This window comes from Excalfactoria chinensis, chromosome 2 (assembly GCF_039878825.1).
Source record: "Excalfactoria chinensis isolate bCotChi1 chromosome 2, bCotChi1.hap2, whole genome shotgun sequence".
NCBI classification, from domain to species: domain Eukaryota; kingdom Metazoa; phylum Chordata; class Aves; order Galliformes; family Phasianidae; genus Excalfactoria; species Excalfactoria chinensis.
In genome coordinates, this window is record NC_092826.1 from 90293319 (window position 1) to 90320665 (window position 27347).

Below are 27347 nucleotides of genomic sequence, written 5' to 3' on the forward strand. Positions count from 1 at the left end.
AAACATTTGGTACAACTGTCTGAAAATATGAAACTTAGCAATTTTGATACAAACCCTTCTGACTGCCAAGTGTAGGATTACGGGGATGGTGGAAAGACATTGTAAAATATGCAATACTTTTGCTCGTGTTTCTAGTTTGCCTAATGTCTTTCATTCCATTTCTCTTGCAGTATGTGCAGAATATGATTGTGGAATCTACTTCTGTATTGTTTGCAGAAAAATTTCCACTTGCAAAAAAGCAATATACTTATGGTCCTTTGAAATAAAAGAGGGGGAGATGCAGGAAATGTTGGGATGCAGGTATCATATGACATGGTATCATGTAATAGGCATCATGTGGTGTGGTGCCATTGAATGATCTAAAGCATGGCACAACATAAGGACCTGTTCATGATCTAAACTCGTAGAACAAGGAAGTGGATAATATAACCAATGTGCTTGTAGATGCCTTGCTATGGTAAACATGTAGATCCAATCAAGAAAGAACACTCTGTCTTAGCAGCCAATCATTGAGTGTCACACATTTCCCACAGTTGTAATAAAAGGTAGAGAAACTGCACAATAAACGAGCACTTGCAGCACCATATTGGTGTGTGGCGTCTCCTGTTTCATCAGACAGAGGTTATGCTGCTCTGAGCATGGCACATCTCATATCCATAAGACTTTCTTTTATAATTTAAAGTTCCTACACTATTCCTTTAGGGGTGTAGCACTTATCTTTCCTATAGAAAGGTGTAATTTTTGTGCTGTTCCTTGACTTTGCACCTTTAGAATTCTGAGCATATTTCTACACTGCTCTTGTATACCACTGTAAAGAAAACAGGTTTCAGGCCAAAAACGTAACAGGTCTGTTAGGCATATATTGCGTAGTAAGCACTAAGAAGTGCTTAATAAGGCTCTACAATCTACGAGGTAGTGCTTTAATTGAGAGTATACCTAGCATCTCCAAAAGAATCACTTTACTTTTAAAGTTTTTTTATTGATAATCAATAATCAATTGAGATTTGAGACCTTTTTAAAGGGAGTATGTGGATCAATATTTATTACTGTTGGTAGTCTCATTCTGGATATCAAACTTATTTAATTAATTATCACATGTTCTCAAAATTATGCTTTTAAAAGAGGAATTATAAACACTTAAGTCTTACAAGAGGTTAAAATTCTTGTCAAATAAATGCAGTATATGTGTAAACAGAGGTACAGTGTGTAATGATGGTAACCAGTGTGTGTTTTTCTTGCTATAATTTACATTTCTGAATGTAAATTATGATAAAAATAAATAAAATGATATTTATAATAATTGTTTCTTACAAAACTGTGGTTTATCACTTGCTTCAGCAATAACAGTCAGAGGAGGAGATGGAAGCCATGGTACAATTAGAAAACTGACATAATTGCTATCATAGAAATACGGTGGGATGAATCACACAACTGGAGTAATACAGGCAAAGCCTACAAACTTTTTAGGAGGGATAGGCAGGACAGGAGGGGTAGAGGAGTTGCCCTCTGTATTGAGAAGTGGATAGACTGCAATGAGCCATGCCTGATAAACAGCCACAATCAGATAGAGAGTTCATGGGCTATCTTTATCAGTGACGGAGACAATAGGATTGAGTGCAAGTTTGCTGATGACACTAGGCTGAGTAGTGAAGTTGATAAAATAGATGTAAGGAATGCCATTAATTGGGACCTCAACAGGCTTGAAAAATGGGCCCATGAGAACCTGAGAGTTTCATAAGACCAATTGCAAGGTGTTGCGCTTGGGTTGGAGCAGTCCCAGATACATCTACAGACTGGGAGAACTACTTCAGAGCCTTGCAGAGAAGGACATGGGGGTTCTGGTGAGTAAAAAGTTTGACGTGATCCAGAAGTGTGCACTTGCAGCCCAAAAGGCCAGCTGTACACTGGGCTGCATTAAGAGAAGAGTGCCCAGCAGGGTAAAGGAAGAGGCTGTGCCCTTCTACTCTGCCCTTGTAAGGCCTCATCTGGGGTATTACATCCAGGCCTGGGGGCCCCAATACAAGAAATACATGGAGCCGTTGAAGCAGGTCCAGAGGAGGGACACAAAGATAATCAGAGAGCTGGACCATCTGTCTCTCTTATGATGAAATGTTGAGAGAATTGGGTTTGTTCAGCATGGAGAAGAGAAGGCTCTTAGAGATGTAATTCCAACCTTTGAGTACCTGAGTACTCAAAGTTTCTGAACAGGAGGGAAACCAATTTTTTACCCTTCTTAAAAATTTAAGTGATATTTGCCTTTTCCTAGTCACCAGGGACTTCACCTGAGACCCATGACTTTTCAAATATAACGGACAGTCAGGTAGTTCGTTCAGGACCCTGAGGTGGATGTTATTAGAACCCACAGACTTGTAGATGGTGAGTCTCAACAAGTGGTCTCAAACCTGCTCTTCTCTTAAAATGGAGGAATTTTACTCCCCCAACCCACACCTGGAGGTACAAGGACTTGAGAGACATGGGAAGGCTGACTTCCAGTGAAGAAGACATAAAGAACTTGAGTATTTCAGTCTTCTCCATGTCTGTTTTTGTCAACAATTTATTTCCCCTTTGGTTTCCTAGCTTTATCAGCTCCTAAATCCAATTCTTATTTGTTCTTTTACACTGAATCCAGATTGTTTTGAGACAAGCAGCAGAGGACAGTGTTTATGGCAAAACCAGTACCTTTTTCTACTTATAAGCTTGAATGCGTGGCTTAAGAGGATGATCTGGAAAAGAACTGGGCACTTAACCTGGAGCAGGTCAGCAGGAAATTGTCATTAAACTTTATTTTTAGAGAGATGACAATTCTGAGAGTCTAATTCATGCCCTCATTAAAACAGTGCTCTAGAAAATATTGTTTAAATTAGGGTTATTTTGGCAGTAGAATAGCAATTCTCCACAGAATGGGAATGCCCAAAATGATACTCTTAGTATTTTGATGTTCATTGGTTCAAAGACCCTGTTATATCAGCTGACTTGTGTATTCTACTAAGAAGCAGCAAAATGCTGAGAAATCCAGTGTGTATTACCACCCCTGTACGTTACTACTAGAGTAGAAATGAATGCCTCCTTCTTATAGACTTAATCTGAGTTTTACTTAAACATAAAAGATGAGCCTAAGGATTTTTCAGAATTCATCGCCTATCAGTAGTCATTAAATACAAAATAAGATTTTCTGCAATACTTTCCAATGGAAAAAAAGTGCAATACTTTCCAATGGAAAAAAAGAAGGAAAGAGGGGAGGAGGGAAGGAAGGAAAGAGGGGAGGAGGGAAGGAAGGAAGGAAGGAAGGAAGGAAGGAAGGAAGGAAGGAAGGAAGGAAGGAAGGAAGGAAGGAAGGAAGGAAGGAAGGAAGGAAGGAAGGAAGGAAGGAAGGAAGGAAGGAAGGAAGGAAGGAAGGAAGGAAGGAAGGAAGGAAGGAAGGAAGGAAGGAAGGAAGGAAGGAAGGAAGGAAGGAAGGGAGGAAGGGAGGAAGGGAGGAAGGGAGGAAGGGAGGAAGGGAGGAAGGGAGGAAGGGAGGAAGGGAGGAAGGGAGGAAGGGAGGAAGGGAGGAAGGGAGGAAGGGAGGAAGGGAGGAAGGGAGGAAGGAAGGAAGGAAGGAAGGAAGGAAGGAAGGAAGGAAGGAAGGAAGGAAGGAAGGAAGGAAGGAAGGAAGGAAGGAAGGAAGGAAGGAAGGAAGGAAGGAAGGAAAATGTGGTACTTTACAATCCCTCACCCTCTACCTTGTGGATGGGTTTAGTCTAATTCAACCCTGGACAACTCACGACCTCTTTTGGTCAGTGAACAAAATGAGTAAGAGGACAAAAGAAGGCTGAAAACCATTAGTGCAGTCACCTGTCTGTGTAATAAGAGTGTCTGCTTTTTTTTTTTTTTTTTTTTTTTTGTTTTTTTTTTTGTTTTGTTTTGTTTTGTTTTGTTTTTGTTTGTTTGTTTGTTTTTTCCAGAACCTCTTTAATTTCAATTCCTGAGGAAAAAAGTTTTTCTCAACTCTTGCGTCATATGTCTTAAATTTATTTATTTATTTATTTATTTTTAAATCACGTTAGGTACAGCGTCTCTTTCAAGACAGCGTCTGGAAGGTATTGTCTGAACAAAGAATGGAGAAAACAACCCAAAGATATATATTTTTAATTACCTATTAATACCTGATTTTTAAAAGAGAACAGTTTTTGAGACTGACAGGACAGTACCTTGAATGATAAGATACATGCTCCACTTTTCCAAACTGCAGTGTTAATGACAAAGGAGTTGAAAACAGAGCAATATTGGACTCATATAGTTTTCACGGTAGAAAATATTTGTATGAGCCGGTATCTTGTCAGCATTTTTCATTAACTTTGTATGATGAGCATGCTTTTATGTCAGAAAGATCATATATATGTTTACCTCACCATCTCTTTCTGCAGCAGGTCTCAGGAGCGCTGTGGTGATCATGCATTTGTGATGATCACAAATTCTGGATTTGTCAGTTCTGATTTTGTCCTTAGAAATTAAGCCAAGAAAAGGAGAGCAAAGTATGTCAAGCAGAGTGAGGGTGGGATTTGCACTGGCCACAAACAAAACACAAACACATGCATTGTGCAAAATCGGGTTTTGATGTTATTATTTTTCCCCGGATCTGTGAGAATGTTGTAATGGAAAGTGTTTCCTCTTGGGCAGAGGAAAAGGTTTAAGAGTTCAGAGAACACTTTAGAAAGATAGGGGAGGAACATCCACAGGACTGGAGCACCAGATATATCCAGTCCTGTGCCCGAGCCAGAGAGCATACATAGGATGTCTGAGAGTAATATCCATGTGTGTACATTTGTCTGTGCGTTTGTGCATTTCCCCCTATTTTCTTAGGAAATGCAGTGTCATGTGAACTGTAAGCCAGTCCCATGGCTGGCTTACAGTTCATCCAGAATCTCTATGTATGCATGTGTGAGAGAAAAGATAGGTCTTTCTGCTTTCTGGGGCTCTCGGCCCCAAAGCATACAGGATTGTGTACACAGGAATCCAAAAAAAGGGCACTCTCCATGAGCTTTGCTCATGCATCCTCTACCGGTGCCAAGTGGACACACAAGCACACAGGATACTTGTTCTTGAAACAAAAGACAGACATAGCGCCCTTCTTCCCACGGCCGTACCCTTAAGCTGATCTCGAAGAACCCGTAAACCCCACGCACCGCCTCAACCACCTTCCCCGCCCCCAGCTCCATGTTCGAAACCTGGATTTAGCGAGCAGCAACGCTCCCTGCCGCGTGGTGCCGCTGGTAATTCATGGCGCGGGGCGGGCCAGGGGCAGCTGCGCTATATAAGCAGGTCCGGGCGGCATGCGAGGGTAGACGGGTGCAGGGTTAGGGCGGGGGGACTGCATGAGGAATAAAAAGGGATCGTTACTTTTTTTTTTTTTTTTTTTTTCCCCCTTCCCCCCTCATCTATTTTTCTACGTCTGCTTTTCTGCCGTCTTTATTTTCTCAAGCATTTTTGGACCGAATTCTCTTCAGATCGTCTGGGCTTGCTTTTTAAAGGTTGTTTTTTGGCGTTTTTTTCTTTTTTTTTTTTTTTCTCTGTTTTTTTCTTTTCAGCTTTACAAGGTTTTTTTTTTTTTGTTTTGTTTTTGTTTTTTCCATGTGTATTTGGGGGGAGAAAAACTAGTGTTAAGCCAAGTGGTTGAGGCGCTCTGCAGGGGGGTGGGGGTGGGCAGGAAAAGTTTCCTTTGTTCCCAACAAGTTATTCTGTTACTAAAGGCCGGCGGCTAAAGAGAGAACGGGTCGGTGCGAGCGTGCCTGGAGCGCAGCCTTCCACCCCCGCTGCCTCACCGTGCCGCTCGGACTACGGGAGGCCGGGGCCTTGCCCCCCGCGGCTCTTCCGAGGCGGCGCGGGCTGTGAGCGCGCCACCGCGCCCCTCTGTTCTCCAAGGCGGCAGGGCCCGCCTTCGGTCGGCCCGCCGCTCCGCGCAAGGAGGGGCGGCCCGGAGCTCCTCGAGCCCCGGTCTGGGCCGAGCGGCTCTCGCCGCCGCTCTCCCCCTCTGTCGGAGCTGCACGGGGACGCCTTCCGGCGGTCCCCTCCGACGGTTGCCATGGTGTCGCGGCCCGGCGTGCTGTGGGCAGTGGCGGCGGCGGCGCTGGCGCTGGTGGGCCGGCGGGCGCTGCCGGCGCCGGTGGTCCGCTGCGAGCCCTGCGACGCGCGGGCGCTGCAGCAGTGCAAGCCGCTGCAGCCCGACTGTGCCGAGCGGGTGCGGGAGCCGGGATGCGGCTGCTGCCTCACCTGTGCTCTGCGCGTGGGGCAGCCCTGCGGTATCTACACCGAGCGCTGTGGCGCCGGCCTCAACTGCCAGCCGCGGCAAGAGGAGGCGCGGCCGCTCCAGGCTCTGCTGGAGGGCCGCGGTCTCTGCACCAACGCCACGGCGGGAGACAAGCTGCGGGCCTTCCTGCTGCCGGGGCCGCACGCTGCAGGTAAGGGGCTGCGGCTCGGGGTGTGCGAAAAGTAAAAACGCCAAGTCTGCATGCGTGTATGCCGTCATCTTGATTGTTTAACTGTCATTTTTTTTTTTAAGTTGAAAAGTCAGTCACGTACACGAGAAGGGTCGGGCGGCGGGGGAAGGTGAGGCCAGCGCCGTCTGCTGCTTCAGCAGTTCTCTGCAGCCAGGGCCGGTGTAGCACGAACGGCTTGAGGTTTTTTTTTTTTTTTTTCCTCTGAAGGAGGAGGAAGCGTTACTTTTCTTAGCTTTTAAGTAGCTTTCCACGAAGCAAGAGTAGCTGCTCTTTCTAAAAGAAGTCGAAGGAGAAGTGAAGGAGCTGTGTGCGGCTCGCTTGGCTGTGTGAAGCTGTCAGGTTGAAGAACTTTCTTACAAAGAAGGTGAAATCCCTGTGATTTGTCACCGGTGTTCCTGGAAAGAGGGTGCGAAAAAACTACAGAATGTGGGCTGACTCCTGCAGCGTGGTGAACTCGCGGGACGTTAAGCTTGGGAACCAAAAATTGGGGAGAAAAAAAAAAAGAATAAAAAGGTAGTTAAGTATTTCCCTGATCCTTGGAGGTAGTTGTTCAGAACAAAGCGTTGGCATAGCAGTGAGAGGACGCTGCTTTTCTCTGAATTGCAAATAAACCTTTAGTCAAAAGAAGCTTTCCCCTGCTTTCTCCTGCATCTTGCATGTCTTGTAAACGAGACATTCACAGGGCAGGTTCTGTTTGAAGAGGAAGAGACGGTTGGAAAAAGTTCTGTTAACATGCGTATTTAGAAACTTAAGAGACAGGAAGACCTGGGTTTCAGATCAAGAAAGCACAGTCCCTCTCTGCAAGCATTTCATTAAACTGTTTGCTAACCAACAGCAAGTATGTTAATATTTATTTAATAGAAAAAGCGTGTCAGAAGTCTTTCCACCCTTTGCACTTTTTAAAAACTAGGGGTTTTTCTGCTAGGTTACAGGAACTCTTTGATTGGCCTTTCCTTAGCTGAGGAAGTGGCGCTAGTTTTTCAGTTAAAAACTGGCTGCTATGTTATTAAGACATGCGTTATTATGATTACTTATGTGCTGCTCCCAAGCTGTGATACTTTGAGAGTTCAGAGGTACTTATTGAAGTTCTAAATCTCATTGGTGCATGGAGCAGCTTCCTTTATCACATGAACTGGGTTTTGACTGTGCATTCTTCAAATGATTTGAAAATGGTGGGGGCTGCTCAGTACATGGAACTTGGTGCTGTTTAATGATGGGGGGGGGAGGGGGGGGGGAAGGGGGAAGCAGTGCAACAACCCCTAGAGGAAATAGGGGAAAGAGGCCTGGTGAAAATATATGAAGTAGTCAGAGTATTGAATTTCTGTTTTGCATTCTTGGCACACAGCGAACTCCTATTTTGAAATAAAAAGATGTTTTGATTGCCTAAGAAGTGCGAAGTAGGACCCATACAGTTCACATTCCAGGCATGATGATTGAAAACTCTAGATGCGAGAAGGAAGTAGTATGCTGAACCTGCGTGATAATATTACACACTCAGTATCCACCACTTTTTGGGTGCTGCTCCGATTTCACTGCAAGTCCCATTCTCAGGAATTAAGATTCCTAGGGGGTACCCTCTATCCTGGGGCAGGATTGAGTCTTCTCTGTTACACATGGCTAGGCCGCTGCATTAGGTGCTACACTTTGATCATTATTAGTGATTGCTAGAAATCAGTGGGTGGTGTGTATTGCAGGAACTTCTGAATACCACCTAAAGTAGGCTATTACTTTCACCGCCCATATTTTGGGGCACTGAAGCCATAATTAGTAATGTTCATATGCCAGCCTTCTAGTCTGTTTTTGAAAGAGAGAAAGCAACTTGTGCAACAGTTTTGCCTCCACTACAACAGAGTGTAGAGGTAATATGGAATGTAATGATGTAGAATAGAGTTAATTGAATACACTACTGCTTTAAAAGTGGAATTGTGACAATTCTGAACTTAAGAAATGCTATCAATACATGATGGTCTATCAAAACTGTGAATATCCTGGGGGCTATTTAATGTGCAGTAAGTATATTTTTTTATATAGTTGGTGAACTAATATCTGAATGTAGAAAACCTACTAGGGTGTAATATTTATATGTAGAAGATCTGAATTTGTGATGTTTTTTGTTGTGCCACTTATTGCAGACTTAACTGAGACTGTGGGGAAAAAGAAATCATTTTAAAAAAGAGACACTGCAGTGCCAGAAATGAGTTCAAAAAGTGCTGAGAGTATGATTTTTAACCATCACAAGCTAGGAAATCTTAAACTTAAGACTTGAACTTCCTGTCCATTTGCACTGGGAGCTGGATTTTCCCAGTCAGTTAATGTCTTTTGTCCTCAGTGGCTACACTGAAACCCCCAGTATCAAGATACTGACTCTGATCCCTCCTGCTCATTTTTCTCCCTGGTTCTTGTGCATTGCCAGTGGAATGATACTGTCTGTGTTGAAATACCAAGACTCAAATGAGCTAAATAAACACAGACTTTCAGTTTTAGCACTGGATTTCTTGGCTTTTCTGGTTTTCCAATGAGCCATCAAGTATATTTTAATATAGGTTTTCAGGATGTTTCTTGTGCATCAGTTATTATTGTGCAACCCCAGTATGATTTCTTTCTTCTTAGCATAGCTGACAAGTATCCATTCTGTAGAGGAAATAGAGCCTTTTACAGTTTCATTGCAAGAGCCTTAGAAGAGAGAAATGCAATGTAGGCAGATACCTCATGAGGTTCAGGAACACTGGGCTTATGCAGTATTCTGGAAAAATACATTTCTCCTCTAGCTCTGTGGATGCTAGTTTAAAGAAAAACTGCTTTTGAATCTTGTATTTGAAGTAGAAGTTTATCTGTGATACCACTACAGAATGAATGGCTTTTTTTTTTTTTTTTTTTTTTTTTTCCCTTTACCCCTAAAAGTGCATTTAGTACATCTAGAAATGTTTTCATTCCTCTATTAAGTTCAGAAACACTTTTTCTCCTGTTCTGTATGTGGAGTAAAGCAAAGAGAAAAGTGGTGTTAAAATAGTTAACTAGTACCATCAGACTCAGCATGGTAGGAACTTTACACTAAGGATTTTCTTTTTGTTATTCTACTAGGGGAGATCATTAGTTGTTCTCTATCCAGTAAGTTTCCCAGGTTAGGTATATTTAAAGCTGTTTTAATCTGCTTTGGGTCAGAAGTACATGATTTGAGCACTCTGTGTCCCATGTTGGTTGGGCTGCTAAGAGCTCTGACTTGGGGCCAAGTGCTGGCAGCGTTCTGCATGTGGCAGACCTTCCTCCTTCTGCCAGGAAAGGAAACTAGCAAAAAATGAGGACTGAGAAACCTGGGCAGTAGTGGTTTGCAAATAGTTGGAAGTGAAATGAATATTAATAGTTTTTCAAGTGATTAAGAAGGCAGCATGTTTTTTAGAGGCATCCAGCACAGGTGTTGGAATCACATAGTGCCAGGAGGGAAGAGAGTCTTTAGCTAGAAAATTCATCACAGTTCTTTGCGCTTAGCAGGGGAGATGCTAATGCTTACAGAACACTGAATTGTTTAGTGTTATATACATTTTTATAAAGAAAAACTAAAGTTGTAGATGAATTCAGTAGTCTTGTTGCCCTTACAAACTCAGCTGATAGTCTTTAACTTTGTTTCTTCACTGAATTTGTTCTTTTCAAAGGAAATTCCAGTGAGTCAGAAGAAGACAGGAGTACCAGTAGCTTAGAAAATCAGGCCATCCCAAACTTGCACAGAGTGCCAGATTCAAATTTGCCTCCACAGCACATCAGAATAGATATCATCAGGAAAGAGCAAGCCAAAAATACACAGCGCTATAAAGTGGAATATGATTCACAGAGTACAGATACGCTGAATTTCTCTTCGGAATCCAAGCAAGAAACTGAATATGTAAGTAGAGTCTGTAAGTGGAAAGATGCTTTCCTTCTTCTGTATGTGTGGCTGTTTGCATGTTATATTTCAACAAAATAAAGAAGGAAAGAACCAAAATGGTTATATTTATTGTACTAATCTAAAGCATTCTGTTTTGCCAATACAGCTGTTCAGTCTGCAAATGCAGACAAGCAGCTGACCAAACAGATCGTGTTCAGAAGACAAAGAGGCCTAATGCAGTGGTGTTTACATTGATATGAATATGTTTTTCAGAAAATAAATTCTTAGTGAAAATACTTGTTTCCACCTGTTTCTGTCAATGGGCTCAAGACAGGTTTAATAGTGTCATTGTTTAATAAATATGGTTGCGAAAAGCATTACTGGGGATTGTAATAGTGGGGGAAAAAAGGAGTACACTGCATACTCAGTCTCATGATGGTTTTGTTTGCACTCCGTGAAGCATTGGCTTAGTTTGGACAACCATGCCCTAGTCCTCCAACCTTTTGTCTTGTGTGGGATGCACTGAGCAAAGAAGAGTTGCTTTGGGCTGCATGTAAAATATATAATAAATATTATGTATGTAATAAAATTTATGTATTAATAAAAATAATAAACAAACAAAAACAAACAAACCAACAAAGCAGAGCAATGAAGGCATGGAAATATTGGGATGTTTAACTTTTGTTTTTATGAAACTGGTGTGTCAATCTAGTTTGGTAATGGTTGCCATTCCTAGTGAGTTCTCAAGGTGTTCACTGGAGATTTTTGGTGCAGTATTACTCTTCCTGTGCTTCATTTTTGTCAATAATTTTTCACAAATGCATGTACTGCCAAAAAGTGATGACATGAATAAGGCATGATTGTGAAGTGAGGGGTATTTTTCTCTGATAAGAGAGGGCTTATGAAAGTCTGGTTCAAGACACATAACCAAATCTTTCTTGAGTTGAATGATTGCATCTCTTTACGTTATTTGCAATTTTTCCCATAGAATGTATTTATATTGACTTAACAGTCAGAAATATGAAATACAAAAATGACTTTTGAGAAGTCCTGAAACCTATTCTCAAATTCCTTAATCAAAACTGAAAGAATGGCTGCATATTATTTGCTGTTCACAGATTGTGTTTAGCCACTGTATCATAATTATTTGCCATAGCTTGAGCATCCCATAATATGTTTCATTTCAAACACTGGTGTTGTCTGAAATGTAGCATAGATAAGGTGATCTTTCACCTTGAAGATGTGTATTTAACTCATTTAAATGATCAGCCAAATCCACCAAAAATGCTAAATCTGAGAGTCATTTTTAGTCTTCACATCCTGGCACAAATATTCTTTTTTTATTCCTTTTAAGGGCTTGATTTCGCTTTGCCGATTCTGTTTAGCATCTTACTCCAGCTTCCTTCAGAAAAGTAAAAGATGGCCCCCATAATCTAGGAGTTCCTTAAAAGTAAGGATGCTGAAATGTCAATGATTCAGTCCCTTGGACTTCATGAAGTTCACAGTTTTGATGACAGTTTGCATGACGCTATCCATTTTTTCATCTTTAGCACATAAATTTTCTTGATGCCTGATGTAGTGATAGTACATCAAGTGCAGTAATTGCATCATCTTATATTTTGTAAGTCCCTCTCTTTTTTTTTTTTTTAACTAGGGCACCATCAGTAGCTATGCCAGTTATGTTCACGAAGGTCGAAGAAAATGGCTTTAATGTATTTCTTTTTACTGCTTTGTATAAACAAAGAGACTTTGTTGTGTCTTTCAGTGGCACCAAAGAAGCCATTTGTTCAGTGATATTATTTGTATTTATTTGTATTTATATTATTCAGTGATAATATTTGTTGTCATTACCTCTAATGAAAATGTCAAGTTGAGCTGTATCTATAGCATCAGTACTTTCCTATGCTGCCAAAGCATAAAATTTGAAATTAGCAGCTTTACTCTCCAAATTTCTTTTGGTAGATAGTTCCTGTTCTTCAGTTCACCTGGCTGTAGCCTGATAAGAACTGTTATTAGAAGAATTTGTTTTTATGTGTGCTTTCTCTATATTGCTTAACAAACTCACCATCAGAAAATGGTTTTGATTTTATTTCATTTGCGGACAGATTTGCTGTCATGTAACTAGTTTTTATAGCAGAATTTATTTGAATTATAACTTTTAAAAAATATTTTGTTGAAGTGACACTTTTTCAGTTCTGTTTTTTTTGTTTTTTTTTTTGTTTTTTTTTTTTGTCTTTATGAAGCATTCAATAATCAGATGGCTGGAGGACCCCCATAGGGGGAAGGTGAGAGTATTGGGACTTTCCAGCCTGGAGAAGAAAAGACTCTGCAGGGCACCCCTCCCTGGAGATGTTCTAGGCTAGGCTGCATGGGGCTTTGAGCAACCTGGTGTAGCAGGAGATATCCCTGCCTGTAGCAGGAGAATTGGAACTAGATGATCCTTTAAAGATTCCTCCCAACCTAAACTATTCTTTGATTCCTTGATATGTGTCGAATTTGGCAGCATGTTTCTGCATACGATGTCTCTTCAAATTGTAAACTTTGAAAATTGGCATCATTTCCATTCAAATCAAGTGTAGCGCCATATTATTTGTTAGCACTGCACCCTCCTTGTTTCCTGGGGCTGGGTGGGGCAGAGCTGCTACCACGATGATGCAGTAACAGGGAGTGCGGGCTGCATAGTGCTGAGCTGCATGCAGCCCATGAGTGGCAAGTTGTGATACCTAGATTAGGGTTTTGAGTGAACAGACATTCATTCCATGGCATGTTCCCTTCTTGCAGTTTATCATTTAGCACCAATGTGTGCATGCAGTGGCACAGAGGTAAGGAATATGCCCATTAGAATTTGCAAGGCAGCCAGAGTGTGGTGAATCTGAGGGGATATTAAGTCCAGTTCAAAGACTAATTGGCTGCTAGCTTGGCATTGTCAAAGCTGTGCCATGCAACTTTATGGGCTGATACACTTTGGCACCTTATCAAAACAGTTGTGTTGAAACCAGACATATAGCTTCACACCTGCAAGAGGTTTTGAAACTTTAGGAATGTTTTGTCCTAAGACTATGGCCTGCCAAGATAACACAGGCAGGCTGGTTAAACTGTGTTGTTTGATTAGTTGTTTATGACCAGCCAGTGAAAATGCTTTAAGTGTCCAGGTGTTAGCATGTCCTCTTCCCAAAAATTTGAAATAATGAGTCTCTTCTATTAAGAGTGAGCTTTTTTTTTGTTTTGTTTTTATCTTTGAGGAAAGTGTCCTCACTGTTATGTGAAATGAATGTTTTACTTACATGGTATATGGTCTCTGTGTGACTTAACAACACTATTCATATACTCATATCTGGTAGGAATCAGAACTAGGTCCAGTTGAGGCAGGTACTTAAACACAAGTAAAAGACAACCTATCTATGTCTGTGTGCTAGGATTTGTTATTCACTTCTTTGACTTGTGAGACCTGTGTCAAAATAAGAATTAAAACATACTGTTGCTAATTGTGTAGGCTGAACTCAATCCCAAATCCTTCAGTGTGTGATCTGCAGTCATTGTGTCTGAATTTTTTTTTTTGCTTGCTGTCAATAAGAGTGGCAATTTAAGTCACTTTTTTAGAACTTGTGAGGATTGATACTGGAAAAAAAAAAAAAAAAAAAAAAGGAAGGTTCTTGCTTACCAGAAAACCAGTTTTAAACTTCAGAAGACCAGTGGCATCTATACGTTTTCAGACACTTTATATGGGTGAACTTGTGACATTACTACTTGAAAGTATAAATGTCATTATTGTACTAATTGATAATTTCTCCAATGGGTCTTTGTGTTGGTACAGCAACTTAAACATTTTAAACATGTGTAACTTGTGTTAAGAATTTTTGGTCTCCACTGAAGAATCAGGGTGGTAGACTGAGTCAGTAATGTGCTCAGAGAGGAGTGTGGTAAACACAGAGTATGCAGGATGTGATTCCTGAATTCTGACCCTGCTGCTAACACTGATTGCTTTCCTGGATTCTGGTAAAATTTTAACTCCTCCTTTCCTACTTTGCTGACTGCAAATTGGGCCTGGTGACATTTTACACTCTCACTCTTTTGGACTTAAGTGAGAAATAATTGGTTGAGGTTTGATACAGGTTTTAAGAGATAATTCTGGAAGTTTATACCTCATTGCCATAGAGCTAATCCACACTGTGTTGTCTGTTTTGCAGAATAACTAGTGCAAAAAGTTACATACTTACATGATGAAGATGTCACGTGCAACCATTTGTTTGTATGACTGCATTTATTTGCAGTCACATCCATTTAGTTCAGCTGAAATTTGGAGTTTTTATCCAAAGTTGCAGTAGATTTATAAACACCCGTACAGTATGCCAAACTATTCATTTTCAGTTTAGTATGTTTTATTCAGTCTTGAAATCCAGAAGAATTACAGAAATCAGATGGCACTGGGGAGGGTTTGCCAAGTGTTGTATTTCTAATTGCCTATGTTCTTCTTTTCCTGCTTGATGAAGATCAGGTTTTTCCAACTTAAGTTGTGTTACATATGGCTGATTGACATACAGGCTGTCTTCTTTTACACATATGTGATTGTGATTTCAGTTGGAAATGCCACTTTGTATGAGTGTTAGGTGGCCTTCAGTATTTAGAAATCAGAAGTATATTAGAAATTAGAGATTGTGCTTTATCCTGAATAAAGCATAATGTTAGAACTTTATCTGTGAATGGTTTGCTTTTTGCATTTCCTTTGTTTTAATGGATTTGTTTGGTTTAATGCATCTTAACAGATGCATTTGGGAATGGAGTTTAATCTGTACTTTCTAAAATATGCTCATTAACAGGGTCCCTGTCGTAGAGAAATGGAAGACACTTTAAACCACCTGAAGATCCTGAATGTCTTGAGTCCTAGGGGTTTCCATATTCCAAATTGTGACAAGAAGGGATTCTACAAGAAAAAGCAAGTAAGTGCAGTGTTTCAGTTGTTTCAGTGAATTCATTTCACTTTTTTCTGCATTGTTTTCATCCTTCTGCTGAAGGCTCTTGCCAGGAAGGCGCATTATTTATCATTTTACAGAGGAACTGTTTTAATTCAAGTTTCATGTCCTGATATGATATTGTTGAACCTTGTTAAGTGGGGATAGTGTTTTTATTTTCTGTTGTTCATAGCAGCAGATTAATTTGAGAAACTTTGTGCCTAATCACACGTGGGTTGGCCATTGTCCTAGATATTAATACCCTTCAGTTTAAAAAAAGCTGTGCCTCTGTAATAACCCACGGAGCTAAATGTTGCAGTCACCATATGACTGCAATAGATCAGTGCTTTGAATTGTAAATAGCTGCTTGAAAGTTCCTAGAAGAACTGCACTGGATTATATTACAAAAAGCAATTTGAGAAGGACATGTGTCTGTCCTTTATGTGCTACACAGATCACTTCCAAAATCCAGGTCATGTTTTCATGAAAGTGATATCTCTAATAGTTGATGTGCAGCAAAGATGGTCCTCCTTGGTTTTCCGTTTGCATTTGACTTCGAGGTTGTGACCCTTCTTCACAAATGCAGACCTAAGCTACAGGTATTTGTGCTTTAGTTGTACTGCAGCAGCATTCTCCATTCAGAGCTGCCCTTGAAGCTCATTCAAGAGCTTGAAGAAGTGCAAGGCACAACGGACTGCTTGCTTTTTGTGCACATCTCTTCTAATTCTGCTGTTTAGTTAGTGACCTGTCTTTGAATGTATGATGCATGTCCTGATATAACTCCAGAATTTCCTGAGCTCAATAGGTGCAGGGTTTTTCTGAAGGCAAATCTCTGTTCTTGCTACAGATTTTATGAACTATCTTGTCTCCCATTTGGGTTTACATGAGTCAGCCTCTTTAGCTGTGTTAACCAAGAGTGGTTAAGTGTTAATGTCTGATGCAGTTGGTAAGTGGGAAGTGATAGGCCAACTTCAGGGCGCACCACCTTATTTTTGTAGTATCTCCGCATTGTTTGTCTTCCAGCTTTCTTAAAAACAATGTTACACTTTCAGATATTTCATGAAGCTCTGCAATTAGCTTGCAGTGTCAGGTGGGCTTTTTGAAATAGGGATGAGTTTACTTTCTGCCATTGGTCTAGCAGTGGGCTGTGTTGTATAACCTTTGCTGCATGCTGCTGAGCTTATCTACATTCCCAAGCTTTTTCCAGAGCTGGTGGCAATAACTCCCATGCAGGGAGAATTTGCTTCTGAAGTTTTGAGAACCCGCTGTCAAATCATGTCTCATTGCCTGTAAATTAGCAGATAGCAGTGCTCAAATCCCAGTCTGCATTTGTTCAGGAAATTCCACGGACTGCTACATGAGATCTTCTGCAGAGCAAGGATAGAACTGTGTTTTGCTGCTATGCCATAAATGCATATGCTTAGCTAGTTCAGAACAGCATGTTACTTAACTGCATTGATGATATGCAAGTGTATCATAGTCTTTATTCTTCTGTAGGTACTACAGAAGACCACAGGTTGGTATTTACTTGTTCAGTAGATAGTTGTTCCTCTTATCTGTCTTTTGACTCTAAGCTTTTAGTTCTATCACAAAAAGGTGGTGGCTTGCATATTTTCTTTGGTGTGTGCATATATTAGATCAGATCCACGGGAAACATAGTCAAGTGTCTTACTGCTTAGTCATGGCTCTGCCACAGAGGCAGAAAATGAATTGGAAGTGGGGACATGGGGATGAAAATATATTCACTTTTCTAGTCTTTACTCCTAGAAGTTAATTTACCTAGAGTGAGGTGTTGGTACAGAGCAAATAAAACTTATGTGCTGTGTGTGCTGTGTGTAGTCTCCATGCTACCTGGGGCCTCTGAAATAGGTTTAGAAAAGGTGATTGCAACAGCCCATCAGGTCAGCACACATAAAACTTGAAGGGGTACTTTCATACGTGGCCAGCCTTGTCATGCACTGTGCCGATCTGTACAAGTCCCTGTAGCTTCAGGGTAGTTTGCAGCACAGAATCTTGTTAAGAAATGTCTGCAAATTGAGACAGTGTGAGTAAATATGTGTAATGCAGTTTCAGTGTTCCTACTCTAAATGAATTACAATCAACCACTGGCATGGACCTTCACAGGTAGTGCTTATAGGAGCTGGCTGCTTCTCACATAAACAAAATGTAAAAAAATAATAGTGTATTTCAGTTACCCTTGATTAATTAACTCCAAGAAAAGAAACATCAGATGCAAAAATTAGTGAGTTCTGGCCACATTGAGTTCACTCTCTTCAAAACAGTACAGCAGTTTTATTTGTTTTATGAAGCCTCAAGTCTTAAGCCTGACGTTTTTGGGAACCGCAAGCAGATATCTAAACTATTTAAGAGAACACTAGACTATTTTGTTAATTTCTTTCGTTGTTATTATTAGCAGCATTCAGTCTGTAATTCAATTATATTTTGTTGTGATAACAACATTTAGAATAATTTGTTAGGAGATAGACAGTAAATCCATCAGAAAAGGAGTGTGAGTTAAACATTTTTAATTCTCAAAGTGACTGAAACTACTGCTTAGGGTATTCGTGTATATATAGGTGATGAGGTGGTAGGAATCCGTTAAATTATGATCATAAAATCTCATTCAGGAGGCATTTTTTATGTTGGTATATTCTTCTTTCCTGGTCACTTGCTCTTGCAGTCCAGTTGAAAGCAATTACTTTTCTTGACATTTGTTGAGATGTAGAGATGGACTTTTCAGGAATAAGCATAAAAAGTAATTTGCAACAATTTCAAGAATTATTCAATAATATTGAATCAATCAATATTTTCAAGAATTATTTCATTTGTCATGATGTAACAAAAAATTATTTTAGACCTTTTGTTTATATATAAACTTTTTAAAAAATTGAGCATACTAAAATTTAGACTTCTTTATCTTAATAAATTACACATGTAAGCCTATTCAAGTATGGTATGTAACTATGTTTACATGGATTAGGTTAATATGAGCGCGTTTCTGCCTCAGGCATGAAAAGAAAGCTTTGATGAAACTGGAATTATTGTCCTATATTTGTATACCAGATACAGATATTCACCTAAATGTGAGCTGGAGTTGTTCTACTGAAAGCAGAACTGGACTTGGCAGGAGCCAGCACAGCCTGAGGTGTACATCAAGGCAGTCTGTGCTGTTTCAGGAGACCACAGTTGTAGCTCTGCAGAGACCTCTGGGCTGATCAGGATTCCACAGGGATACCATATGTTCTGGTGTGCTCCACAACTGCTTCTATGGTATGTCTTTGTGGAGAGCAGAGGGGCAGGTGGCATGAGGCTGGCAGCTGGTGCTGCTATCAGAAGTAACTATTGACTGCACTGCTTGGGCAGTTTTCCAGCTTTTTTGGACTTCTGAAGTCATACAGAAGGCAGAGCTGAGAAATGTATATGGAGTACAATATGTACACTTATTCCATGCAAATTGTGCTCCATTTCAGTAGCGAATGCAGGCTAGCTGTTTCATGATAAAAACATCACATTTGAATCTGAAATGCTTTTCTTTTGAAAGTATTGTTGAGCAAGTAGTATAAAATTGTGGGACTGCGAAAGGTCATTTTTTTTTTTCTTTCTTTTTTCCTCAGTGTTATTTCAACTGTGAAACTAAACCTATGGTTTTCATTTTCAAGGTGCTATTGTTAATTCCACAAATGGAGTATGCAGCTGTAAAAAGTAAGCCAAACCTCCAACAGTGTGAGATAACTTCAACTTATCATTTGTTTTGATGGTGATACAAGCTTGTGAATCAGTTGAGAATTGTTTAATATACTTCACATAGTACTTCTAAAAGGGGAGGATTGCTATTATTAGTGGAAGTTTAGTTTAATTGCCAGAGAAACAGAAAACAGCAAGAAATTAGCAGTCTAATTTGGGCGCCATCTGTGACAGCACTCTTGGTAAAAACAACTACAGAATTGCTGCCTCCGTTTCCTTATTTGTAAAATTAGATGATGCAAAGGCAGTTGTTTACAAATTACTTGATACCGAGCAGAAAGGATTTAGTGTGCTAAACTAAATGGTATCACTTAAGGTATAACCAAGTCCAATTATCACCAGAAGTAAAGAAAAGAAGCCTGTTGGCATCAGTGGCCTTTGAACAGCCATTCATTGAAATCCTAGAGAAGATGGACAAATCCGTGTCTGTTTTTTGAAACAATGTATGATTCTAAAATGTACTTTGATTTCATATTTAAAGATTTAATGCAGGAAGCCAGCAAAGAAAGTAACTAATATCAAGTAAAAGCTAATCATACATTTCAGCATGTAATTAATTATTGTAGCTGTTTTCTCAATAGGCTTGAACTTTTTCATTCTCTCTTAAAAAAAAACAAACAAAAACAAAACAACACCACACACACACACACACACACACAAACTAAAAGATAAATAAAGCTTAAGATATATATTTAAGAATAACTTTCAGTTGCAATGATGATTGATGTTATTTCACTTACTCTAAAATAAGCCCAGGTGAAAACATGGATTCCTGCCAAGGAGGAATGTTCAGAAATTTGGTCTATGTGTGATCTCTTCTCATCTGGCTTTCACAACTTCATAGTGAGTACTGTATGTGCTTATCTTTGCTGCCAGAAACTGCTTGGCTCAAGGGTCTGTCTGCAGGTGCAGGCAGTCCCCAGGAGTAGCCTGTGTTCACACTTTCTGTCAAACCACTCTTTGACCTGAGGTGCTAAGCTAGGCTTAAAAGTGTCAGATGCTGTGGGCAACGTGTGATGTACAACATTTATTTGAAGTTTCCTTATGTATCCATGTGTGGAAAACACATTAGCTTTGTTGATTAATGACATGGGAGAGCAGAATGTGTATGACAGTGTGAGAACAATGTAGAAGAGTTATAGTAGAAAGTTTACCTGGCCTGTAGTAAATCTACAGCTGGTACCCAGCATAAACTTCTGAAATGCTTGAATTGCTCTGATCTGAGGTGTAGCATTTACTGTATGATAGCTTTTACGGTATTCTGTCTGGTCCATTTATTTTCACACGGTGGTACAACAGATGAAAACCCCAGCCTTTGAAAAACTAAGTGTGTTTGTTACCACTTCTGCTGGAGTCAGAATTCCTTCTGTCCTGACTAAAATGTCCTTCTCTGTTAGCGTTTGCAGTGAATCCTTTACCATCAAATTTAAACAACTGGATATAGATGGCGGTTATGTCTTAGCAAAGAGCTTGACAGTTGGAGACTCTGTGCCTAGTAGCCACATGTCTTTTGAAAAGATGAAGACCTTGCAGAGTTTCCTTTAGGCTGAACTGTGTCCAGGGTTACTTACTGAGTGTCATCTGCAATGTCATCTTCTTTAGTCTAGCTTTTACCTTTCTTGGTTTCTTTGGAAGTGTGTTAGCACAGGGTAGACTTTTTAATCTTCTTTTAACACATTGCTATTTCTGAAGAAGTTTAGCATCTGTGTTTATTTGGTGCCAATTTAATGTTGGTCAGTTTGTTAACAAATGCTACTACACAACTGATTTCTGACAATAATGTATGTTGTAGACTAATACAATTCCAAAGCCCTTGGCAGTTGTTGACATAAGAGTTCAGTTTCAGAAGAATTGGGTATCTATTAATACAACATAAATGATGGTATTGATATTCCTTCAGAAAACAGATACAAAACTAGGGTGTTCATTGCTGAAAGAGTAGTCTTTGCCAGACTTACGCTTTTAGTGTAGAACAGACCTCTTGACTTTCTTTTCCAAAGATGGGTCCAAGTCATCAACCTGCATGTTTGTAAGTAGTTCTGAAATTCAACAGGTAACAACTGTGTTCCTTAATATAATAGGGAGTAATTCATTATGCTGTTTTCTGGTAATTCTTGGAACAGTTTTATTATGAATACAAAATGGCTTATGGGTGGAGTATTGCATATTTTATATTGTTATACATATTCGATATTGTTATACTTTGTTAGAGGTATAAGATCTTCATTAAAGGTTAAATCTTCAATTTGATTCTAGAAATGTCTTCTAGCGAATCTTCTGTTTGATTCAATATATGGCTAGAATATAGCAGTGCAGCTATCAAACAAGATTCCTGCTTGTCATAACTCCAAGAGCAGAATAAAACAAAAAATGTGTTAATTAGGTGTTACATTCTGTTTCAGTGTCGTCCATCCAAAGGCCGAAAAAGAGGTTATTGCTGGTGTGTGGATAAATATGGACAACCGCTTCCTGGATATGATGGCAAGGGAAAAGGAGACGTCCACTGCTATAACTTGGAAAGCAAGTGAGGGCTGAATGCCAGCTCTTCTGGCATCTGTGTGTGACAGCTGGACCTAGCAGAGACCTTGGAGGGAAGTACTGTGTTTTGCAAGGTGTTATGATCTCTGCTTCCTGTCTGTCTCCTTTGGTGGCTGGGGGGGTCCAGGCCTCTATGGGTTCTGCAGCTGTACCTGGCCACTGAAGCGTATTGAGCTTTCTATAGAATGTGTAGGGAGCTCTGAATTCCCATGAAAACCTGCACTATTGACACCAAGAGAGAAAGAAAAACACAAGGCACTTCAGAATGGATTCAGGGAATCTGCACTGACTTTAAAAAATGGCTTGTGGCCAATTTGATCCTGAGAGATTGTGGTTTTAATTTGAAAGAATTCATAGGCTGCAAACTTGTAAAATTAATAAAGGAACAAAAAATGACTCACGAGGATTTAAAGGCTAGGGTTTTTTTCATAGGTCTGACTTATCTTCACGGGTAAAATGTTTTTATAGAAATCTCAAAGAACTTTTTAAGAGACATATTTCTAAAATGAAGACATGACTATTTTTTCTGTAAAGTGTATTATGAATATTCTGTTACTCTGTATTTAATATAATTGTTTTAAAATAAACTTATTTAAGTGTAACATATGAATACCAAACTCCACAGTAATTCTAGTGTATACTTCTATATGAAAAGAGAAGGTAAAAATATGGGATGATTTCCATATGTGTATAGTTCCATGTGCATACACGTGGACCTATTCTAGATACTAGAAAGAAACTTGTGGAGTAAAGGAAGTATTTCCAGAAGGGATTGTTTCATTATATGAAGTAGGTACAAATACCATGAAAATCATAAATTTTGTCTGTTATTTTAATGGTATTTCTGGTGTACCCATCACTGAATTATGCCACTGGAAAAATTAACAGTTGCACTGAAGCTCTCGGTAAAGCATTCATTCTTCATCCGTCCTTAGCTTCAGTTAGTGCAACAAGGCTTATGTTTTGTCTGTTTCCTTCAAATATCCTCATGTTAGTATAAAATGTTTATGGACAAAAAATTGCCATTGCAGTACCAGCCTTTCTGTTTGCTGACTTATTTTTAAAAGCTATGTCTATTGTGTTGTATTAATATATGCTATCAAAGCACACATTCGCTGTGAGGAGCTTACATTTAAAATAGTGCAGATGAGGGGATTGTGTACTTGGCTGTTGAGACCTGTGTGCTTTGTTTATGCTACACATAATGGTTTCTTCCTTTGACTTTGGTAGAAATTATTTGCCTGTATTGAAGCATAGAGTGAGAACCACAGTTTAAATATCCAAACCTGCCACGGCATTATATGTCCTTTTGGTTGGAGGATGGGTGTTTTGGTTTTATTCTAATAGGTGATGCTTTTATATAAGAAGTCTTTGGCAGTTTTGCTTTTGTTTTGTTTTGGCTGATGGTTTATTGAACTTTATGAAATAAATTGTATGACAATGAAATCTAGACGAGGAAAGGTGGCCTGTGAAATGTACCAGCTCTCTGGAGAGTAATGCTATACTTTGTATATGTATTTATTTATATATTTTATATAAATATCTTATATATTTATATAAATATATAATATATTCTTATATGTGTCGCTATAAATGTTTGATGTCAACGTAATTAGAAAAACAAAAACAAACAAAAAATAATAAAGAAACCCCCCACATCATCATTGTAATTTCCTTTTGGGTTGGGAATTTGATGGAGAATGAGAGCAGTACTCATGTGCCTTTCCAACTATTGCAGCCAGTGGTTGTGCTGGTGGATGGGAGACAAGGAGGTCAAAGAGCCTGTTCCTCTCCCACCCTGTGAGTTACATCCATCCTTGTTTCCTACCAGCTCATGTAAATGTCTTGAAAATCTGATGTGGAAAGATTTGGATGCACAGATTGCAGGGTCAAGATGGCAATCACTTTAAATCAGATGTTTAGAATTGTACCCTGAAATGTATTAGCTGAGCTACCCTGTTTGAATTCCTAATTTATATCTGCTGAAATGAGTCCTCATTGTTAAAACTTCAAATTTAAAACTTAACAGTAAGAAATACAGGGTGTGTGAAGTTATACTTAGTCCAGACTTATGCAGGCTTCTTGGTGGATGGTCACATTGAGCTTTGTGAGTTGAAGATTAATTGCAATATTTTTACTGCTACTGTGAATATAATGCCTGCAAAGATTTGCTGGCTAGAAAATAAACAAATGATGAGCTTTTTTTTTCCTTTTTTTTCTTTTTCTTTTTGAGTTGTAAGCTGGTTCATTTCAAATACTTACACATGGAGAATAAAATTAGATTTAGCAATGTTTGGTCATGTAACATATAATAAGAAGTGCTGGATTCATAAAAGTGAGCTATTAGTATTTCCATTTTTTTTTTTTCCCGTCTCTATCTCATGAACCTTCTGAGAGAGGAAAACAACCTCTCACCAAAAAAAATGGTGGACATCTGCCTTTTGAACCACATTTTGTAGAATGAAGGAATAATAGCCTAGAATAGAATAATAGGAATAATAGTTTTAATAGCCTGTGATAACTTTTCTATGTGGTGTTCTTCATTAAGATTTCAGCTCTTTCTGTTTTGCCCCTCCATTAAAAATAAAGAGATGTTGGCTGGTATGGGTCCTTAATCAGTACAAACTTCATTAGTGATAGAAAAGTAAAAAACGTTGTCTAGTTGTACAAAGCAGTTTGGCTATGTTGTTTCCAATAAATATCTTTAAAACAAAGTGTCTAAAAATAGCGAAGATTTCTTACCTGTGGTTTAAAGCTACACCTTATTCAGAAATTGCCTGTAAGTAGGAGCATGATTGCTTGCTTGTGCTAGTATTGGACACTTACTGTTTTGTTCATGTTCCTGGCAGCTGGCCTTCTTGGTGTTAAATAAAAAATAACCTTATTTTCCCCCCGCAGGATAAAGAAGATGAGTGGTAGCTTGTTTTTTTTTGTATTTTTTTTTTAAAATTAATTATTAACATCCTTGTTTTTATGAAAACAAGGGTTCAGTTCAACAGACAAGTTGCACGTTGTTCAGAGATCATGGTCATGGTCGTGGGAGTCAGGCTGCAATTCAAACAAGATTATTTTTGGACTACATAGGCTGTGGGCAACATGAAGCAAATGTATGGGTCAGTATCAGTTCAGAGGAAGATCTCTTCCTGCTTGCACAAGTTAGAAACATTTCCTGTTAAGAGCTGCAATGAGTGCAGGAATTTTTTTGGTCACAGAAATGGAATGTAGGTGCTGGAAAAATACCTGATGTTTTGCTGCCTTTGGCTCAGGTGTATGTTTTGTTGTTGTTGTTGTTGTTTTTTTCTTCAAGTAAATATTTTACAGCATTTCTCTTACTTTTAAGGAGCTCTTTCAAGAATCTTATGCAAACCAGGTGAACACTGTGAAATCTCATAAAAATCCTTCTAACGTTATTGACACCTTAAATATTTGCACAGGAAGGTACACAACAAAAGATTATTGTATGTTCTGCAAATCTTGCCTTTTTTTTTTTTTTTTTGGTCTTTTTTTGACTATATTGTGACACGTATTGATGTGGAAAATATTTGTTTTACCCAGAGTAATAAATAGTTGCATAAAGCCTCGAATTAGTACGGATGCAAGTTAAAGTTGATTGCAGGCAGCTTTATTATCTTTTGAACTATTTAATGAAGTTCCCTTTTTCAGTAGATCTGCTGTGCAATAGTCTTTTGAACTCAGAATATCCCTTTTCAACTTTGTGGCACGCACACTCTTCATTAGCTATTTGTGCATAGGAGAAAGGAGGCTTCAATGAGTACCAAAACCACAGAATTAATTAGTTTTTAGTACAGTCTGGACTTTTTATGACTAAATTCTGTAGAAACCTTAACACAGCATAATTCTTTATTGAACTGAACCCTAAATTTAAGTAACAGCTTTATAAATCATTTGGGAAATCACTTTTTGGTATCTGTAGTCACTCTAAAGATGTGTAACCTAGGATGGCTCTGCGGAGATTTTACGTATTAGCAATGCAAATTATAATGAAAGTATAAAAAGTGCTGAGCAATTTTCATGGATGCCAACACATACTAGTATTCAAAATGAAATTTTACGTGTAGCTGCTTTGTATGCGCTCCTGCTGTGCCGTTAGGAACTGTTCTTATCTGCTGATGTCAGAAGAACATGCTTTCTTCCTACATTAGAAAACAATACTCCTTCCTCCTCTAATGTGCCCATTTATTTATTTCTTTATTCATTCATTTATTTTCTGAGCAGTCTGAAAATAAGATCCAAAAACCGGTACTGAGAATCCCAGGGTTAAGCTTTGTGGCTAGTAGAATCTTCATAAGCATGTATACAAAACTCATTCTGTTTAAGGATGCTAAAGGAGTAGTATTTCTGTATGTCCTGTGGACTCTGGTGTATCTTCCAAGTGGAAGGCATTTAACCTGTCAGTAAATGGTAGCTTGGTGTTTGGAGTTTCAGCATACAGTATTGCTTGCATTATATAACACATCAGTTGAGAAAATATTTAATGTCTTTCTGCTAGAAGGGAGATTTCCTGGTAAAACAGTAAGTAGCACAATTGGTTGCTTGCTAGAATAAATTTTAGTTTTAAAGGTTTTTCATTGTTTTTTGTTTTATAATTTCTTGAAGTTCAGCTTTTGCAGCTATGGAAACATACACCTTTGGTTTTGCTTTTACCCTGTGTGTGTGTGTGTGTGTGTGTGTATATATATTTAAAAATGTATATGACTTCAAGGCCTGACATTGCAGTGGAAAAAAAATTCCAGGTATTAGCAGAAGCAAAGGATAATGCTGCAAATCTTAGCCTATCCTTGCAGAATGCTTGTCTTGAGGTATGTGTCCTGAATTTCCACTTCTGCTGATCTATCCAAATTCCTTGGGAGTCTTTCTCTGTCATATTGCTAATTTCACCCCACTGCACTCTCCGTGAGCGGTGATAGAAAGACAGTATCGCTGCAGGGAGCAGCTGAGATTTCCACAAAAAAATCTGTCAAGCTGACCAAGATGTCATTGGGAAGGACTGCTTCCCACTGCCATGTGCAGTAGGACATTCCAGAAGTGCGGTAGTGGAGGAGCTTAGTTACAAGTGCCAGGCTGAGCATGTATTTCCCTGGCTTCCTGCAATTGGGGAACAGAGGCTTTTTTTGCCTGGTTCTACCGCATGGAGAGTATTCAAGGTGAAGGTGTGTTTCCTCCATATGCTACACGTCATGTAACTTGCACCCATTTAAAATAGCCTAACTGTCTGAGCTTGAAACGCTGATTACTGCTTTATCACTGGGATGCCACATGCAAACTTCAGCCCTGAGAATCTTGCTACATATTTCCATAGCTGCTATTACCCTGCTAACAATGGCATGCTACTGCTCTTCTTTTCCTGCTCCCTTGCTGGAGCCAAATGGCGAGGGCTCTGCTGTTGAAGCAGCAATAAATAGAAGTTGCAGGCCATAACAAAATACAGAAGAAGAAAGCAATGCCTGCTCTCACACCAATCCCACAGGAAATTGCCCCTTTCCCAGGGCCTTCACATTAGTATACCTGCAGGTAGACTTACTTTGCACCCCAGGGGAGAAGGGAAGTCAGCAGAGGGGAAAATTAGAAGATTAAAATGAAGCCCTTGTTTGCTGATGGACCTGTCATCAGAACAGTTCATTAACTTAAAGAGCCAGTGCTGGTGTGTCTGGACTACTGCTGTATTTTCTGTTAATTCATAACGAACTGGCGGTGTTCCTGTCAGATCCTGCCCTTTATTCCCTTATTACTTAAATGTGACTGCGTGATATGGGGTGACATGTC

The 27347-nt window shown here is 39.3% G+C and overlaps 1 protein-coding gene across 1 annotated transcript; it reads left to right on the forward strand.

Annotated features, from left to right (window-relative positions):
* Positions 1-5228: 5228 nt before the first annotated feature.
* Positions 5229-24376, forward strand: IGFBP3 (insulin like growth factor binding protein 3). The gene is made up of 4 exons (XM_072328842.1): positions 5229-6434; positions 10124-10350; positions 15150-15269; positions 21428-24376. Exons 1-4 carry the CDS (start codon positions 6059-6061, stop codon positions 21551-21553), a joined length of 849 nt encoding a protein of 282 aa, XP_072184943.1. The 5' UTR covers positions 5229-6058; the 3' UTR covers positions 21554-24376.
* The last annotated feature ends 2971 nt before the right edge of the window (positions 24377-27347 follow it).

Bases quoted from the DNA above. Each gene is read 5' to 3' on its own strand.
- IGFBP3 (XM_072328842.1), top strand. From the start codon at position 6,059: ATGGTGTCGCGGCCCGGCGTGCTGTGGGCAGTGGCGGCGGCGGCGCTG. The intron at 6,435-10,123 runs GTAAGGGGCTGC...TTCTTTTCAAAG, and splicing joins GCCGGGGCCGCACGCTGCAG to GAAATTCCAGTGAGTCAGAA. The intron at 10,351-15,149 runs GTAAGTAGAGTC...GCTCATTAACAG, and splicing joins CCAAGCAAGAAACTGAATAT to GGTCCCTGTCGTAGAGAAAT.